Source organism: Halyomorpha halys, unplaced genomic scaffold, assembly GCF_000696795.3.
Source record: "Halyomorpha halys isolate HHAL.00 unplaced genomic scaffold, Hhal_1.1 Scaffold1157.1, whole genome shotgun sequence".
In the NCBI taxonomy this organism is placed as follows: Eukaryota; Metazoa; Arthropoda; class Insecta; order Hemiptera; family Pentatomidae; genus Halyomorpha; species Halyomorpha halys.
Genome location: NW_027108759.1, coordinates 98,279 through 117,648, shown reverse-complemented (window position 1 = coordinate 117,648; position 19,370 = coordinate 98,279). Strand labels below are relative to the sequence as shown.

General features: G+C 31.6%; 2 protein-coding genes across 10 annotated transcripts in view; one reads left to right on the top strand and one right to left on the bottom strand.

The window, feature by feature from the left end:
- Positions 1 to 19,370, top strand: part of LOC106688586 (transmembrane protein 117) — a 59,487-nt gene that overhangs the window by 14,172 nt on the left and 25,945 nt on the right. The window lies entirely within an intron of this gene.
- LOC106688587 (uncharacterized) overlaps positions 80 to 19,370 on the bottom strand; it is a 30,507-nt gene continuing 11,216 nt past the window's right edge. Inside the window, 2 exon segments of the mRNA XM_067047058.1 lie at positions 80 to 845; positions 848 to 1,740. Of these exon segments, the coding sequence (XP_066903159.1) occupies positions 798 to 845; positions 848 to 1,740 (941 nt within the window). The 3' untranslated portion in view covers positions 80 to 797.

Below are 19,370 nucleotides of genomic sequence, written 5' to 3'. Positions count from 1 at the left end.
ATATATAACTGAGAGCTTAAAATAGACAATTTTAACCAATTACTGATGATTATTAGGTGTGCAGAATGAAATAAGTAAAGTATTTGAACATTTTTTATTCTGTTTTGACAATCATTATAAAAAAGTTAAACTACAAATTCTTAAAAAAAATTTAAATAAATTCATTCTTAATTATTTGACCAACTGTTTATGCTCTTAAATAGTCTATTTAAATTTTTCCTATCCACCTGAATTTTTATTAATACTTAAATCCTTATTATTAATTGATTATCTAACTTACAGTCTTACAACTCTTATTATGTAGTTGATCAAAGTAATTATCTAGAAATTTCAGTTTTAAGAGTAGGCACATAGCGCAGAATGTTATACGCTACCATCATAGGTTGTTATATGTTACCATCTTATAGGTGGGTCTGACTTTACCATGATTTTGAAGCCTCTACTATTATACCAAAACAATTTTGGCTTTTATTTTTTATTCATTGAGCAAAGGTGGGAACGAGAGAAATGTCCCTTGTTTGGACAACCCGACGAGGAAGCAATAAAAAAACAAATCTGAATAGGGCATACTTTACTATTGAACCATATATTCTGTTGTGGAATGTTACCTGCCCTATTATTATTAGTGCTTTAATTGGAGTCATAACTGTTGATTTCCCCTTGAAGTTCATTAAAAATGAACTTATCTCCAAACAGAAACATTTCCTAGCCATAAAATTCTCTCACTACAACCATCAGGAATCAATCCATTTTACTTTTATTTTACTGTATATTTGTTGTCAGAGCAGATCAAAATTTTATTTTACAGCTTTTTTGAGAAGTCTATTCATTTTTGATGACATAACCTATTCTTTTATAAACGATACAGTATATTACATTGTGGGTTATAATCTATACATTTTGGGTTTCTAAAAGATCTTCCTGCCTCATTATTTAAATATGTCATGGTACTATTATCAACCACACCGGTATTAGAATTTCTGCAGCATTCTGGCAGAATGTTATAGTTTTGGTGTAACATAGATTTACTTATACCATATAAGATCAATTTTTCTAGTAGAGTTGTGTGAGAAGAATTGGATAAGCAAAAGAATGCAATTTTTACAACTGAACGACTGTATCTTTCATTGTGCTCTGCAGAACATTGCCAACCATAGCCTTCAAAAACATGACCATCCCCACTTATATAAAAATTATGTTTTAAAGTATATTTGTTTTCATATGATATTAAATAATCTTGACTGCTTTCACAGTTATGTAGGTTTATCAATTCTAAAGATATTGTGTAGCCATTGGTATTTTTAATGCATTCTAATCTCTTATTGAGGCTCCAGTCGCTGTATGGTATAATTTCAAAATCTGGAGGTGAAGTTGGAGTTGGATCATCTGTAGGCGTGATGGTGGTTGAAGTATAGATTGTGGGTTCTGGATATGGTGTTGTTGTTTGATTATGAAATGGTTTCTTCCCAGAATTATCTATGTCAGATTTATTTTTAACTATAATAACTATCAGTATTGCTGTTAACAATGTAGCCACGAGTATAATCATAATATTATTAGACAGCAATCTCCTCTCATTTTTGTTGTTATGGTCTTCATTTACGTAAGTGACAGTATCAGCTACAATTTTTGTTCCAATATGACATCCATCTGAGTGAGAAACAGTTAATGATCCAATGGGTGTATCATAAAAGGAAGAAGGTATTATAATACCATGAGTATTATCTAAACCAAGAGTATCTGAAACATAAGATTTATAATCATACTTGATTATTCATTACATTGTCCCTGTTAGGGCAGTCAATGAAGGGTTCTAGATGTAAATGGCAGGAGTGCCAAAATTAACTCCAGGGCTCTGTTTGGACTACTTAGAGGGTTAACTTACTATAATTCCTATAATATTGGTAAAGAGCAGAAGATAGAGAGCGTATGTTTTTCAGTTATATCTCAAAAGCTAGGTTAAAATATTTCATGTGGAAAATTGAGCTTTAAATTTATTACAAGAATGTTCGTATTATTTTGTTATATCTGTTATAGTTTAAGAAATGTATATTATATGTATATCAAAGATACTGATTTGAAAAAAAGGTATCATTTTCAATAAAGAATTCTTGTAATTGACCAAGAAAAAAATTATTTTACTTCCACTTCCTCTCCATAAAATGAGAGGTTTCACATTCATTACAAGATAAGCCCAATTAAAAAAAAAATAAAATAAAGATATCCATAAGACTTAGTATGGCTAGGGATTTTCTCTGAGATTATTTGACTGATAAAAATGATAAACAAAAAGGTGATTCAAAAAATGATTTTTTTTTTTTCAAAGTTGTTTTAGGAATGTCCATATTTTAGACTAAAACAGACATGGGAAAAAAAAATAGGAAAATTTATTGCTCTTAAATATTTCATGAAATGTTTTAAGCCACAATTAACTGTTTTCAAGTTATAAGAAAAAAACATAACCTCTCTCTCCCCTATCTTTGGTTCTTCACCAGTATTTTAGAACTTGAAGTATGTTCACTTCTTTAGGAGTCCAAGCTAAGCCCTGAAGTCAGCTTTGGCTGCTCCACACAATGTTCATCTAAACCTCCTTTTTGAGCATTTAATGACTGGAATATAGTTCTTGTAATTTAATAAAGAAAAGATTAATTGATTTTTTTGTTGTAGTAGTAGCTTATGACATTATGTCAATTGAAATAATCTATTTTTTCAAATTTAATTTAATTCCAAGTCATCAAACCTTTGATGTATAATATTACTTATATTTTTATGTGGTTCTAATAATTTTATCCAATCATTAAGTCTAATAGTTGATCACCAGTAGCTTTCATTTCCTTTTTGTAATTATGCTTCTAATTGTTATTTTATTGTGGGAATGGTTGTAAAAGTTCCTGTTTTTTCATTTCTTAATAAGGGCTCAATATTTTATTATTTAGTAGTTACTAAACTCTTTAATAAGGAAAATTATTTAAAAATAATCCCAAATGAGGGGAGGCAATTCAGTCCAAATGGCCAACAGTTTCTGTCCGTGTAACAACAAACTTGCCCCTTTTTTTTCCTTATTTCAAAATTACTTGACTAAAAGAAGAATATAAAGGGGATATCTTTATATAATTTGAGTTCTTCAAGTGTTATTTAGATGAGAAGTTATTTTCATATATTCTTTCTAAACTACTGAAAATGTGAATTTGAAAACAGTTTACCTTATTCTGGAAAGGTTTCCTGAGAAGCTTTAAAGCTACTGAAATCCTCGATTTCTTCAGTAAAAGTTATGAACAAAAGTAAATGTTAGTGGTGTATAGTTCAATTTTTTTGTTTCTGTTTGAGTTGAGTTCGCATTCGAACGGTGATTAAATCCCCTGAGAAAAAAAATCTTTGATTTTGGACTATTATTTGTAAAGATTCAGCCTATTGAACTTTAACCTATATTTTTAAAAAAACATTTTGTAGAATTTAGGCAGGTTCTATTAGAATTTTTGTTTATTTCTATTATAACTTGAAAGCTGTACACCTCCAAACATTCTAAATACTATATGCATAAATGATTGAATGCATTTTTTAAAATATGAAGGAGATGGTTACAAGTGTGGTAAAAGAGACTTTGACTGCACCCCCAATCATCTCCTTCATATTGTAAATGCTAATTTAAAAGATGGTTAATTTCCTACATAGATTTTTATAGGACCAATTAGATTATTACAATTTTTTGGAAACCGGTTTGTGTGTATGAAAGAGTGTAGAGACACCAGATATTTTATTAATCAATTTTTATTATAAATTAATATCATATATTTTTATTATATATTTACAAATATATACTAAATAGATATAATGACCAATTAATTCAATCAATAATCCAATGTGTAATAATGTTTTAAAGGATGCTAAAAATTAAATTTACCTTAATTTTACTAAATTGAAGAGCTTTGCAATCAACTCAAAATTGAATAAAATAGTAATGACAACTGACCGCCACATATCCAATTAGCAACCAACACTTATTTTTGTGTTTTATATATAATTTTATCAAGAATTTTCATTTTACAACATATGCCCACAGCACAGCATTCCTCTATATCTCTACTACATATAGATAGACCTTGGGTTTTGTTGTAAAATAAAAAAAAAAAATAAAGGTTATAAAATACTTAAATCTAAATTACTTATTTTTAAAGTAAAAAGAAACTATAGCAACATTCATGATAGTGAATAATAAATACATATTATGATTTGAGGATCAACAATGTTCCATTTCTATGTTAAGGCTGTTTCCTCTTACAATTAGTCCAATAAAAATAGCTTAAAATTTGGTTGTACCTAGTAGTAATTGTAAACTAATTTCTGTCTATGGATTCGTATGTAAAAATGTATTGAAAAATGATGGTCAAAAGTTTACCACTCTCTCGATGTACCTAGGTCTATTATAAATGATTTTTTAAAATGGCTATCACATATTTTCATATTCTACTTGTAAAGAATTTCGAGTTGCTGAAATATCATTATAAATTATTTTATAGTCTATTTAACAAGCTTCAAATTGAGCCATAATAGAGTTCTATTTTTTCAATAATTCCTGAGATAGAAATTTTACAAAATTAATATTTTTTTTTCAAAAAATGAAAAAAATTGTTGTGAATTTCTTTTGTCATATATCATGAAAACTACTATTCTTATGAAAATATTTATTATAAACTGATTTTATGAGTTGTGATCAATTTACTACCTTTCTTTCGAAGGTTACTGAGGGGAACCATGTACTGTGCTATTTCTGGCACAAACCGATGGTAATAATAATAATAATAATGTACCCTTATAATAATAATCCACCCTAAAGCATTTAAATTACCTTTGTCACCTACTTCCATTTAAAACGCTCCTGGTTACTTCCTTAATATTCCCCCACTTTGATTATAGCTCTGTGGCTCATGTGGGTGTCTCTGGGGACCTTGATGCAAAATTAAAATGGTTAAATAATTGCTTAGTACGATTCATCTTTGGGGTCCCCAGGGAAACCTCTGTCACCCAATTTTATGAATAGTTGAAATTGCTTTACCCCTCCGTCCGTTGTAAATATTTTCTTGCTTCCTTCCTCTACCATGTTATCCGATCCCGCTGTCCATCATACATCTCTGATATCTTTCAATTTAAATTCTCAGTGCATTCTCGCAATACCTCCTCACGGCTTTCAGAATTATATGCAACTGCCCATCGCACTGCAGTCTTTGGTAGACCTTTCCTCATCTGTTCCTTTTCCCTATGGAATTTTATTTCCTCCTCTATTTGTAGTTCTAATACCCTTCCAATCTTCAAGTCTTGTATCTTCGACAACCTTCTGTCCACCCAATTCCGGAAGAATAACAGTTGAAAGTTTCAAATAAGGTTTATATATTTTCTGTATTTAATGTTTTTGTTAATACTTGTAAATATATTGTAATAATTTAATTTATTATTATTTAAAAAGAAATTTATTTCTTTTTTATACTAAATTCAAATATAAAAGAATAATTTGGGTTTTAATTAAGAGCTTTAATACTGAATAGATAATATAAATTTTATTATATAAAAAGACTCTTAATCTCAGGGCGTATTGTTGCTAGGCAATCAGAAACAGGCATTTACAATGATTAACACTTAATTAAATTAAAATCAATCTTACAATGTATTCAAATTTTAGTTATAACAAAACTAACCAAGTTCACGATCTTCTTTCGTTGATCCTTGGTGTCTTCTTTTTTTTTATTGTTCTTGTCTTAGCGTCCAAAATGGCTTCCTCTTGACAGAAATTGATGAGGACCTCCTCATCCTGAAGACATCATTTCTCTTCGGCGCCCCAGACACGAATGACTGCCAAAAACCAAAACCTGTCTCCATGTTGCATGTAAACATCAATTGTTGCACAACAGTTAGGGATTTTTACAAATGATTTACTTTCTGAATATTATTCTCTAGCACTATTTCTTGACTTCTATTTTTTCTTAACTTTACTGTATTTTCAATTATGATGGGAAGAATTAAAATAGTTTTTATGATATTTGAATCTGCTCAACATGGCCTTGATTCAATGGACTTGTCTACTGAAGAATACGTACCGCCATCTTGGTTTTGTTTGGAATCACGAAGTTAATATAGACAATGAAAATTGGTTAGCCTGCTTTTTGGATAAACAAAACAAATTAACAATCTTAAAATGATATATAAAATAAACATATTAAAAACCCTTTATACATCAAAATATATTATTTACTCAAAAAGAGCATATTACAATATATATTAGCAGAATTTGTATCTTTTCATTTATTATTTTTTAGTTTAATTGTATTTAATTTTTTTTTCTTTTTATTTATTATCAGAAGTGCTAGTCATCTTATGTTTTATGATATGACATATGGTTTTACTTTATTTATTCTATTCTTATTTTATATATTCTGTTAATTATTGTTGTTCATTTTTATCGTTTCAAATTCATTATTTTATGATGTTTTATAATTTCATTTTGTATCTTACTCTAAGGCTCTAAAGCCTGATTTTGACACCTGTATATTATTCTAAGGGATCAATCCCAGAATAAATAAAGAACATTACTATTACTAATAGTTTACGCGCCTAACAGCCGTATGATCCCTTTGATGTCTTTTGGCATTGCTATTCTCTGTAAGGTTTACCACCTTTTGAGCATGAGGTTTTACTCCTTCTTTCAAAATTGTATGTCCCAAAAAACTTATCTCTGCTTGGCCTAGTACTGATTTTTCATGGGAGACTTTCAGCCAGAACTACCTTATACGTAGAGAAACCTGTTTCAAATGCTGTATTTACTCAGTCTCGGTTTTGCTAAATACTAACAGGTCGTCCATGTATATCTGGCATACCGATTCATCTAGTCCTCTCAAACACTAGCCCATTAGCCTTTGGAAAGTGATAGGCGCATTTTTCACGCCGAAAGGCATCCGAGTGAACTTGTGGCCTCTCACAAAAGTAAAAAAGGTCTTATGTTGGTCTCTGGGGTGCATCTTAATCTGGTGATATCCTGCCTTCAGATCTAGAGTGCTAAAAATTGTTGTCCCACCCAGCCTGTCGAGAATATCATCGAACCGTGGTAGTAGGTACTTTCCATCAACCGTATTCTCATTTACTTTTTGATAATCAACCACCACTCAATATTTTCTTCGTTTTCATCTGGTGTGCTTTTCTTCCTGACTGCCCACAACAGACTGTTATAGTGAGATGTACTGTTTACAATAATCCCCTGTCTCCTCAGATTATCCTGTTTTTCTCTAATGTGCTGCCAGAGTGCCTGGGATTATCACCTTTCCTTTATGTCCGTTGCCCTATCCTGTTTCAAGGGAATGTCATGTTCTGTCTTACCTGTTACTCCGAGGAACTCTCCTACATTGAAAAATATGTCATCTTACTCATTTAAGATTATTTTCCTCCAGTCTCTTGCCTGCTTAATTGCCCCTATGTATACTCCTCTATCTCCTAAGATCCTTTGGCAGCTGTATCTTTACCTTCCTATCCTAATTTCCCATTTGCTCTTGGTAATCTTTATTTTAGCACCCAATTTTCCTAATAGATCAACTCCAATTATCATTCGATATTAACGGGGCATCCTGTCTTATTACATACAGCACCAAGGTATCTCCTTTTTCTCCCCACCTACACAATCCAATCTCTCTACAGGGCCCACCCAGAGTAACTAGACGGCATTGACAGACCCCGACATGGAGTGACCCTCTCTCACCACTCAGCTTCTCCAGTGCTTCTTGATCCACGGTGGTATTGGAGCTCCCTGTATCTATGAGGCACCTAATTCCTCCTTTTACCCGGATGATTGGCAGACCGCCGTACTCTCTCCTCACATTCTTATTCACTAATGTGCAGTCACCTCTCTGCTGCTACACAACTCAGATCTCCTTCCTGGTTCTTCTCTCTTCCTTGGTAGATTTCCATAAGTTTCTTCTTCTCCGCTGTCCTCTTCCCAGATCCTTTTCTTCTGCTTCAGTCTCTGAGACATCTGACACTTCTGTTGAATCTCTTGCGGATTCATTTCTTCTGTGAGTTGCTCTTCTCCGTCTCAGAATCTGGGTGTTAACATCAATCAGTTCCACCTTGTCTGATCTCTGCCTTCAGTACACACAGGGACATTGTCTCACAATGTGTCCCTTATTTCTGCACTCGAAACACTGAATTCGGAACACTGGGCCACCAGGTGCCCAATTTTGCCACATCCGGGACACTTGCGGTCCTTTCGCTGGCTGCTGTTTCCGGGCTTTGCTTGCCATGGTTTTCTGTTCCTATTTGGTGTTCTCTCCCTTCCGCTGTCCTTGTCTCTTCTTCTTAAAGGCAGGGGAGTTGTTCTAGGCCGATTGTATTTCATCCTAGTCCACCCTGGCTCTTCCACTTCCATTCGGGACTCCTGTTCCCGGGCACTTGTTTCTATTAGCTCCTATGCACACTCTACGAAGGAACATTCTCTTGGAATTCCCTCCTTCTTCCCCAGCTCTTTTGCCAACTGAACCTTTAGTACATTGGATAGGAATTGTATCCGACCCTGTACCTGGATTGTTCCCATCATCTCGCTGAGTTTATCAGCGATTCTGTTGTAGCATGCCAGGAGTTCAGAGGCATACTGCCCATTAGACTATCTCGGTCTCCTGTTCCCGGGCACTTGTTTCTATTAGCTCCTATGCACACTCTACGAAGGAACGTTCTATTGGCATTCCCTCCTTCTGCCCCAGCTCTTTTGCCAACTGAACCTTTAGTACATTGGATAGGAATTGCATCCGACCCTGTACCTGGATTGTCCCCATCATCTCGCTGAGTTTATCAGCAATTCTGTTGTAGCATGCCAGGAGTTCAGCAGCATACTGTCCATTAGACTTTCTCGGTTTCTTGGTCTCCCATATCATCATAAATATATCCTCTTCAGGGGCCCACCGTCCGCCTCCAAACACCTTCAATCTTGCCTTGATGATGCTCAGGTCTCTTCATCAGCTTGAATTTGATTGAGGATACCTTTTTTCACCCTGCAGACGGCTGCTACCCATAACGCCTCAGCATCCTCTTTGTCAAGCAGGTTTTTGGCTGTCTTCCCATCTTTTCGACCAATCAGTCGATCACCCCCTTTTAGGAAATGGCTTAACTCCCCTGTCTTCCCGGTATACCTTTCAAGGTCGGAAACTGCCTTTTTTAAGTCTTGAGCGGTTGCAGTGCCCACTTTGATCCATTCTAGTGTCGTTGCATGAGCTTGTGCTAAAGAGACTTCAGATAGTGGCTGAATTTCTGCCATAGGTGGGTTCCCTCTGCAGCTACAGGTTGATTGACTGCAGCTGGAAGTGGGCTGTTAAATTTCAGACCCACAATGTTTAGAACTGCCACTCTCAGTAGTCCATTACAGTATTTCAGTGTGAAAGAAAAACAATTTTTTTCTTGAGACTAAAAATTGCTTCAGTTTCCAAAGGTCCCAGGTTTCAGTACCACTTAAGTCTGTTCTGGATCAGGATAATACTAAAAGAAGAGAAAACGGGTTTTGACACACTACGCTTGATGGTAACTTTAATACTGAACTTTTTTTTTTTTTCTTTCCTCCTGAATGTATTTATTTACATATATAAAATAGACAGCCTAGGAAATATATACAATAATTATAACAAATCTTGTATTGCCTCTTGGCATTGTAAGATTGGAGTTACATGGTCCGCTGAAGGCGGTATTGCAGTGATAGGATGTTTGCAGGGGGACTCACATAGAATGGGGAGGGATCATTCCGGTGAATGGTGAATTGAACTTTATTGAAGGAGCACCTCCATATATATACATTTGATCGAGTAGATCAGCTGATTTGACCTGTCAGCTGACAATAGCGCTCAGGCCTTAAATTATATATATAAGGGAACTAAATTTAAAATTTTTCAAAATAAAGGCTCTATATTAATTTTATTTTACCTAATATGTATAAAGTGTCTTGAACTTGCTTTTCACAAAATCATATCTTCCATGTACTTAAATTATAAATCTTATGTACAGTGTCTCCCAAATTTTTTTCTATTAAAGAAACATATTTTATTCACTTAAAATAAAATTATTGAACCTGAAAAACTGGAACATTTGATCAATTTATTCTGAGAAGATTAGAAGTATACTGACCTGCAAAAGTTTTGGAAAATCTCAATTTTTTTGAGAAAACCTTAAGTATTTTGAAATAAAAAAACAAAATAGAAATGCCTGCTAAGTACATGGGTCCAGTATAGTTTCCTCACTTTTCCTTTCTTTTTATATCCTCTTATTTTATATGAAAATAGCATTTTATGAAATTTCTATTGAATAGGTAATTAGGTAAATGTGCTTATTAAAAAAAAATTATAAAAGCTGAAGAGAGTGATAAAGAATCTCCGAAATGTCCTAATGGAAAAAATATATTGATTAAGAATCATTGTGTTTGCAGTTGTTAATTTTTGACATTAAGGCAGTATGAGATTTTAAAAAATCAATATAATGTTTTCATGGTTTGTATGACCATATTCAGTTGTTACTTTTACTTACCTTAAATAAAATGGTTAATTTTAATTTAAAATAGATTGGTGAGAAAATATTTTTTTCATTACAATTTTTTTTATTTTTTTATCTATACCATTAATAAAATTAATGTTTCAGTTACAGTTGTTTCAAAAAGTAAAAAAAAAAAAATCATTTGGAGTTTCCATGTCTTTAAAACTACTTATTACACTAAGAACTTAAAGCAGAGTAAATTTGCTAAATATAACCCCTCTTTATTTTTTAATGGAAGGGAGAACCCTCTCTAATTGTTTCCTTATCTCAGGCACAGTCATCATAGTATTCTCATAATTTTTTAGAAGTATCACACACTTAATCTGATTTTTTGTCATCTTTATTTGTCTTTATCTTCGAGTCTTTCTCCATTCTATTATCGTTTAAGGGTATGTTGTATGTACTATGGATTATGGTATTCCTGTACTTTAACCAATGTAATTAATTTAACCTTTTCTGCCCAGTATTTCAGAATGCAATCATTGTTTAAATGTATTATTCTTTTCTTGGTTTCTTAGCATGATTTAATAGAAAAAGTTTTATTTTTAATTAAAATCTAATAAGGAGTTATGACTTAAACAGTAACTTAAGGGAGGTTAAATAAAAATTTGTCTCTAGAAAAAAATTGCTAAGACGCCCCAAACAAATCCATAAGCATTTCTCCTCTAGATTGGAGACATTTAACACTAATCATGCCCCATTTCTTGAAAAAGTACTTTAATATCTTTGTCACTCTTCCTTATACCACATGCAATGCAACAAATTATTATGAATTTTCGTGTTCTGCAATTTTTTTTTTACAAATTTTAAGAGCATACCATAAAGTATTAGTAAGACTTAATTAATTCAAGATATCTTCCATAAGGCTATAAATTGGGTTTATTTATTTTTTGGAATTTTTCAATAGCTTAATAATTATGTTTTTTTAAAATTCCATCTGCGATGTCTGACACCCTAAGGCATTTGCCTTAGTTGCTTCTGCGTTATTACACGACTATTACTGGAGATAAATCGTACCAATCGTCGTAAATAATTTATAATTACAATATTTGCTTCTAATTTTACTGATTGGGTTATTAAAAAACAAAACAAATCTGTTTAAATTTAAAAAGAATAATTATTTGTAGCGTGTTGTTCGAGAAGAGGTTCAAGAAGATAGGATAGAACACTTAGCACTGAGCAATTTTTTATTGTCACTTGGTAACTTGAAGCACTGATAAGTGACCAATATTTGAACTCGATAAAACAGAGGAAAAGTAGCGGGCTGTAGGATAAACAAAAATGATCTGCCATATCGGAGATCTTTTTTAACATCAGATTAAATATAGTTATTGTTTCATGCTTTATCTCGGAACCGTATCTTAATTGAAATGTAAGATTTCGATATACTTCAATCGATCGATTCGGGTAATATCAATAATTACTTTAAAAATTAAAAGAAGTAGAAAATATTATTTAGATTAGTCACATATAATTCTTTAAAAGGGATAATTTGATAGAACTGTAACCACAAATCGTTACGGTTTTATATTTCTTTTATATGACTTAGGAATATACGAAAAGAAACAACTAGCGGTAAGTTAAATATATCTTTTATGATTGGTGTTTTAGTTGCTCCATGCCAATAAAATAGTTAAGCCATTATTTAAAGCCGATTTTTAAGTTAGTTTCTGTTTTCTATTAGTGTAAATCTGTAAGTTTACCTACCTTTTGTTCATGTCTCTTGCTCTTTTCAATAAATCTTCAAGCACACTAAAAAATGGATTTCTTTTTAATTTCATCTTTGGCTATCTGATTTCCCCAAGTCATTTTACGAATTTTTGTTATTGATTACAAAAATCGTTTAGCGCTAGTGAGATCTCTTCAACAAGGTTGACGTTTGTTTATGATTTTTCATTTGATGCCAAATAGCTATCTGTTTAATCTTGCGTAATCGAGTTTTTACTAATTAGCTTGTGAACAATTATTTTTAATTGTTAGATCAATCCAGAGAATTACTGGTGATAAGAAAAATGTTAATAGAAATCAATAGTTACTGTTTGTTGGGTAATCTGATTTTTAAAAAAAGTCATAAGTTTTCACTAAGTATTATCTTTTTGGGGGAACGGGACATAGCCATTCGAAACGTTTCTTAAAGAAACATTGATTTTTACAATTGTTGTGATAGAAGGTTCTCATATTTGTATAATTTATACTAAATTATTTCCAGATTATTGTCAAGGAGCCCTAACGGTTTCTCTTAACTGTTATTCATCTTCATATAAAAAATTAAATTTTATTTTGTTTCTAAACTTCTAATTTAATCTGAAATTAGATTAATGATATATCTATAGTTAAATTGAACATAAGTTTTTTCTTTTTTTTTTTTTCTCGAAATTTCAATTTTCGTCTGTAGCTGGTCTGGTTATAGCTCTAGAAATTATTACTTTTAGGCGTTCTGAACATTCGGTGCTTTTAGTTTCATTATATTTTTATATTCTTCAAAAGTCTACCTTTTGGATTGATCACTGTTACCATATTTATTTTCTCTGAATTTAGATATTGTTGCAAGTTTCTGAGTTTATCCAGTCATAGTGTGGTCGTTAAAAAACTTATTTAAATTTAATATAAGTTGGTTAAAAATACACAAATGTATGTAGTGAAACATTAGTCCATTGCTTCTCATTAAAGGCATCATCACGTTTAGACAGTAGCTGTTCCAGGATTGTCTGGGTGGGAGAGGAAGAAGTCACATCTTTTTACCAGCTGGGTGAAGCAGTTCTGGCTGAACCATGAACTCTTGTCAAAACGGTCTTCAGGACTTAAATCAATCCGTACCAGGATAACATTCATTACTAGTGGTTCTTGATCCGCTTTCACGTTTGCCATATGCCTCAAATTTAAAATATCTACAAATGCTTGATAAATAAGGAAAGAAATAAACGTCTATATCCATACGCTTGTGTGTTCCCAAACGTCAAACATGGCGAACCTCGAGCAGGGTTCCACTATTTAAACTATTTTTATTGTAAAAATTATTTAAATTATTATTTATAAAAAGAAGCAAAATGAAATGTGTTTAAGTGAAAGGAAACGTAACTATCGGTAAAGAAGATTGTAGATGATAACAAATTTTAGAAATGGTATTAGGTAGTCATTATAACCTTTATTAAATGCAACTTTTTTTTTTAATTTTGATGAGATACCTATTAATTTAATTATGTATGCATATAATCACTTTTTTAATTATTTGCTCTAAAACGGCTCTAACGATTTCGACTAAATGCCTCTTATCAATGATATTGTACATAAATTGAATGGTTTTAATATCAGCAAAATCTTATCACTATTAAAATTTTCAAAATATCTTGCTCTAAAATACCTTCAATTTTGTTTATTTGAAATAATTAATCATATCTCATTGTTAGAATCGTAAAAAGTGAATAAACATATATTATGAAACAATTTGATCATTAATTAAATAAAAACAAATAAGAAATATTTTCTGGACTTAAATAGTAGTTTATATGATATTTTCTAAAATAAATTGATTTATTGTTGTTCAGACTTTTAATTTATGAAAAAATATATCTCAGGAATCATAATACGTACAGATGTGTGCTAGCACTCAAATTAAAGTACTATAAAGTAGTTTATAACTTTTATCTTCTTAGGAGTAGTAGTTTATATCATATTTGACAAAATAAATTCACAAAATATTACTTTCTAGTTGTTTTGATAATATTTTTGGTTTTTGAAAAATATATCTCAGAAACCGTCAGACTTACATATGTCTGCCAGTACTCAAAATAAAGGTAATTTAACTTACTATAAAGTAGTTTTATGGCACTTATCTTCGTAGGGGTAGTAGTTGTTATGCTATGATATTTGCATATGAATATAAATTTTGCACATGAAATTTTCTTCAAACCACTATAAATCAATGTATTTTAACAAATATCATAAAAACTACTACTCCTACAAAGACAAACGTTTATAAACCACTTTATAGTACATTAAACTAGCTTTAATTTGATTTTTAATTGACATTTGTACATTGCAAGGTTCCTGAGATATAGCTTTTCTAAAATAAATTCACTAACTACTGATTTTTCAGTGCATTTGTTATGAAATGTTCCTTTTTAAAAAGCTATATCTCGAGAACTATTGGATGTAAATAGCTCTATTATGTCTCATATTTTAGGAAATTCATTCTACTTTAAATGATATTCTTTTAGGTTTTCTAGTATTGTTGTTAGTTTTAAAGACATAGAGCTCCGAATGAAAAATTAATTTTTATTGAACGTTTGAAACAGCCATCATTTTTTATTCCCCCAACCTATACTTGGCAGACTCATCAGTTTTGACTATTAATTATTCATAGTTTTCATTGAAGTAATCAGAAATTGGGGTGAAATAACTGCCTTTTTTTCTCCCCGGCTCTTGTACTATTCCTACAATCTTTTTTTATTTCCTACAATATTTACCAATAATAATAATTTCATTTGCATTTGTTATGAAATGTTCTTTTTTAAAAAGCTATATATCGAGAACTATTGAATGTAAATAGCTCTATTAGGTCTCATATTTTAGCAAATTTACTCTACTTTAAATGATGTTCTTTTAGGTTTTCTAGTGTAGGTAGTTAGAAGAATGAAAAATTATTTTTTTTTTTTAATGTTTTGAAGGAGACGTTTGAACGATTTTTTATTGCTTCTAATAATTCTCATAAATTCTTGCTAGTAATTCATAGTTTAAATTAAAGTAATCAAAAAGTAGGGTGAAATGACTGCCTTTTATCTCCTCTTGGGCTCTTGTACTATTATAACCCACGACAGATATACGACCTAAGCTAGATTTCATATATTGAAGCTTAACATGACAGTACCACCTGCATAACAATTATTTATATTTAGTATAGGCGCTTGTTTACAGAAATATTTTTACTCCTTCTGTAGACAGCACGAATCGAATCAGAAATGTGTTGATAGTGAAAGAAGTGATTACTAATCCAAGTAGAGGGAGAGGTATGAGTTTCCACGAAAAGATGGGAGACAATTCTAGTTTAAACGGATGGTGACGTGGCGGTATTCACTTCATTTGAAGAACCTAAGGCGCCAGGGATCTCCTTGCCTTTCGCTTCTTCGCCGAACGCGAGCGACTTTCTACTTAAAATATGCGTTACCAAGATAGTTATTGAGGATTTAGCTGTAATAAGGACTCATCTTTCAATAGATCGAGTTAACTATTTAATTACACGAATAGATAAAATAATAATTTGTTTTGAATGGAATATGGTCCAGGAGCGGTAAAAAACAAACAAACTCTAATAGTAGAATTATACTATTTTATTGAGCCAACGTTTCGCCCCACGTTGCAGGGCTTCGTCACGGCTAAAAAAGATACAAACACATAGTAGATAGATACAAGATACAAACACATCAACTCCTGCAATCCACTTGCATCTAAATTATCAGAGCACGCATTAAACCTGAACCATACTTTTAATTTCGACAATCCTTCCATTCTTGCCACTGTCCCCAACCACACCAAACATCTCATCTCAAAGTCCATTTGCATAAATTTGACAGAGAATTCCGTCAATCATAAAGTTAATAAAGACTGCATCTCCCTTACATATCGAAACATTTTGAACATAATAAAATCCACATAATACTTTTTTTTTTTTTTTTTTCACTTTTTTCTGCATTTCAGAAGCCCATTTTCTTCTTTTTCTAAATTCTCACATTTTTTATTTTTTCATTTAATTTATTTATTTATTTTTATTTTATTTTTTTTTAAAATTTTTATATTCACTATCCTTCCTGTTTCATTTATATTCATGTATCTATCTTTTAATTTATATTCATGTGTTATCTTCTTAAGTGTACTTATATTAATTACTTTATTATTAATTTTCTATTATATTTTACACTTTTCTGTATCCCCGCTCATTTGGTATATTTTGTTTCTTAATTACTTACACACATTGTATCCCATTATTTTATACTTTACTGTTCACCTAATTTAAATACTTTTTTACTTTGTTTATTTTAAAAATTTGTTTCGTTATTGTGGCATAACTGTCGTCCCCACTCCTCCCAATACCAACCGTCAATTTGTTTTTGACTGCCGTCAAAACAGGTATGCATTCTGTCTCATCATTTGATTTGTGTTTTTTTTTTTATTTTTACATCTCTTTATTTGTATTTTCTTTAATATTTCTTCTCTTATCTATCTGTTACTATTACCCTTTTCATTTACTATTTACAACCTTTAATTTTTCTTATTATATCTTACTTTTTTACATTTTATACCTCTGTTATTTTACACTTATGTTTTTTTTTTCTCTCTTTTTTTTTTTCCTTTTGTAACTATGTGTTTGTATCTTTTTTAGCCCTGACGAAGCCCTGCAACGTGGGGCGAAACGTTGGCTCAATAAAATAGTATAATTCTACTATTAGAGTTTTTTTTTTACCGCACCCGGACCATATTCCATTCATCTATTCACACGGTCAATCAACAATCTTCCAATAATTTGTTTTGTGTAATACATTCCATATTTCTAGTACTGCAATTGCAGAGGGTATTAATAAAACTCAATTATTTTTTTTATATAATAAAAATCAAGACTGATAAAATTAAAAAACCAACTAGCTGGCCGCCTGTCATTTCCAAACCTCCAGAACTCGTGCTCTGGGTTGGACACCTGATTTAAGGCAATACTTTGCTACTTAATTGTTTATAATTTTAGTTTTTGTACCATGCCCTTCAATTTCCTGTTCCCACTTGGAGGAGTCCCGTGATACTCCTCTGCAGCTCTAGTCCAGTTTTTCAATAACTGTCGATATTAACAGAAATTTAACCCTAAGCTATTAGTAAAATTGAGCCATAAATATCTACTTCGTTTTGTTCTAGTAGAACCAAGTTGTATTTATACCGACACTTGATATATCACTTAAAAACGAATTAAATTAAGAACAATTTTTAACGTTTATGGACCCCTTAACTAGGTTTAGAAAAGATTCTCTTGTGATTAGTAACTGTAGATAGAATGGAGGTGTTTTTATCTTAATAGGAGCAAAGGCCTGGATAGCATTCTTTGTTTGAGGGTACACGAACCACAGTCATCAGTCGGATGGGTGTCCGCTGATATTCTTTATGTCCCTGGAAAGAAAATGAAAGTATGTTCTCAAAGCGCATTTTAATCTATTTTCATGTTAAAATTATACCAAAAATCTAAGACTCATGGACTACAAAAAAGTTTTAGCTGAAGTTTTTGAATCTCATTTCTTATTAATATGTTTTTTTTTTGTTTTTTTTTATGACTCTTCAATCTGTTGTTTCATGGGATTTTTAATTTCACTTACCTGGATGGATAAATGGATATATGGAATATATAGTTAGGGAAAGTATTGCGATCGTGCAAAATTTCGAATTCGATATTTCGACGGAAGTACATGTTTTGAGGTCCCCTGAGTCCAAAAAACCTAGTCTCGCAAAATGATCTGTGTATCTGTGTGACTGTAGGTGTTCAGCCTAGCACATTAGCGAAAAGTCATACAAAACTCAGATTACGTAATTCAGGCTGGCGCTGGGGCATAGACAGGGTCCGCGGCTCCCCCCCCCCCACCCCAGATTTTTGGGACCCAAGAAAAAAAGGCAGAAAATAGTGAACTTATTTGATAGATTGATTTGTTTAAATCAATGAACGCAACCCATCCCAGAATAGGTGGTTCATATTTTTGCCAGCAATCCCAGAAGGCTGATGCTCTCATAGCAAACTTCTTAATCACCTCTTATATTTTTATATTTATTGTGTGTATTTATGTACAATAATTAAGTTTATGCTAGATTTTCAATAATTTATTGTGATTATAGGTAATAAAAATTTAAAAAGTAATGATTGAATTTTATGAAGTAGAAATAAAATGATGGGGGTATTTCTTGGAATACGGAATTACATCTCTCTCTTTTAACCCAACGTTTCAGAATGGACTATATATATATATGTTTCTTTTGTGTAATGGGCTGAGGCCTGCTTCCCCCTTGGAGAAATCCTGCCTACGCCCATAGGCTGGCATATTCCTTACGGATGTGATAACAAGATTTTCGACGAAATCGACTGACCGGAAGGGACACTTTATAAAATCAAATTTTCACAAATTAAGTAATTGTATCAAATTTTCTCGAAAATACTAACGAGTATTATTAAACTCGTCTTGTCAATGTAGAATTAAATGGTGTTTAATATCAGCCAGGTCTTATCCTTAGTAGTTTTTTTTAAACAAATTTTTAAAAAATCTTTCTCTAAATTGCCTTTAATTTTGTTTATTTGAATAAAATGAACAGTTTTTATTGTTAGCAATAATAAAAAATAGATAAATACAAAATATTAAAGAATTTTACGAATATATAAAGGATAAAATATATATATAAATCCGATACTAACGGGAAAACAGACCACCTAATCTTTTCTAATTGCATTACGGCTTCGTATCTTTGTTAAACTGTTCATTTCTAGGCAGGAACAAAATTACTATTCGCACCCCAAGAAACTCTAAAATAATAATTTTTATAGTAACAGAAACATTAAATTAAAATATTTATAATTCGGCCTTCCCAGTTCTTTCAAAAATCACAAAAATAGCTTCAACTCGAGCCCACTCATCTCCATAAAATGTTATAGAGGATGTAAGTGAAATTTGTGTGATGCGTGCACCGGACAAATTTTTTTTCATGTAACTTGTTAGTCAGATGGCTGTAGCTGCATTAAAGCTACTGTCGTTAGTCAGATGGCTGTAGCTGGATTAAAGCTACTGTCGTTAGTCAGATGGCTGTAGCTG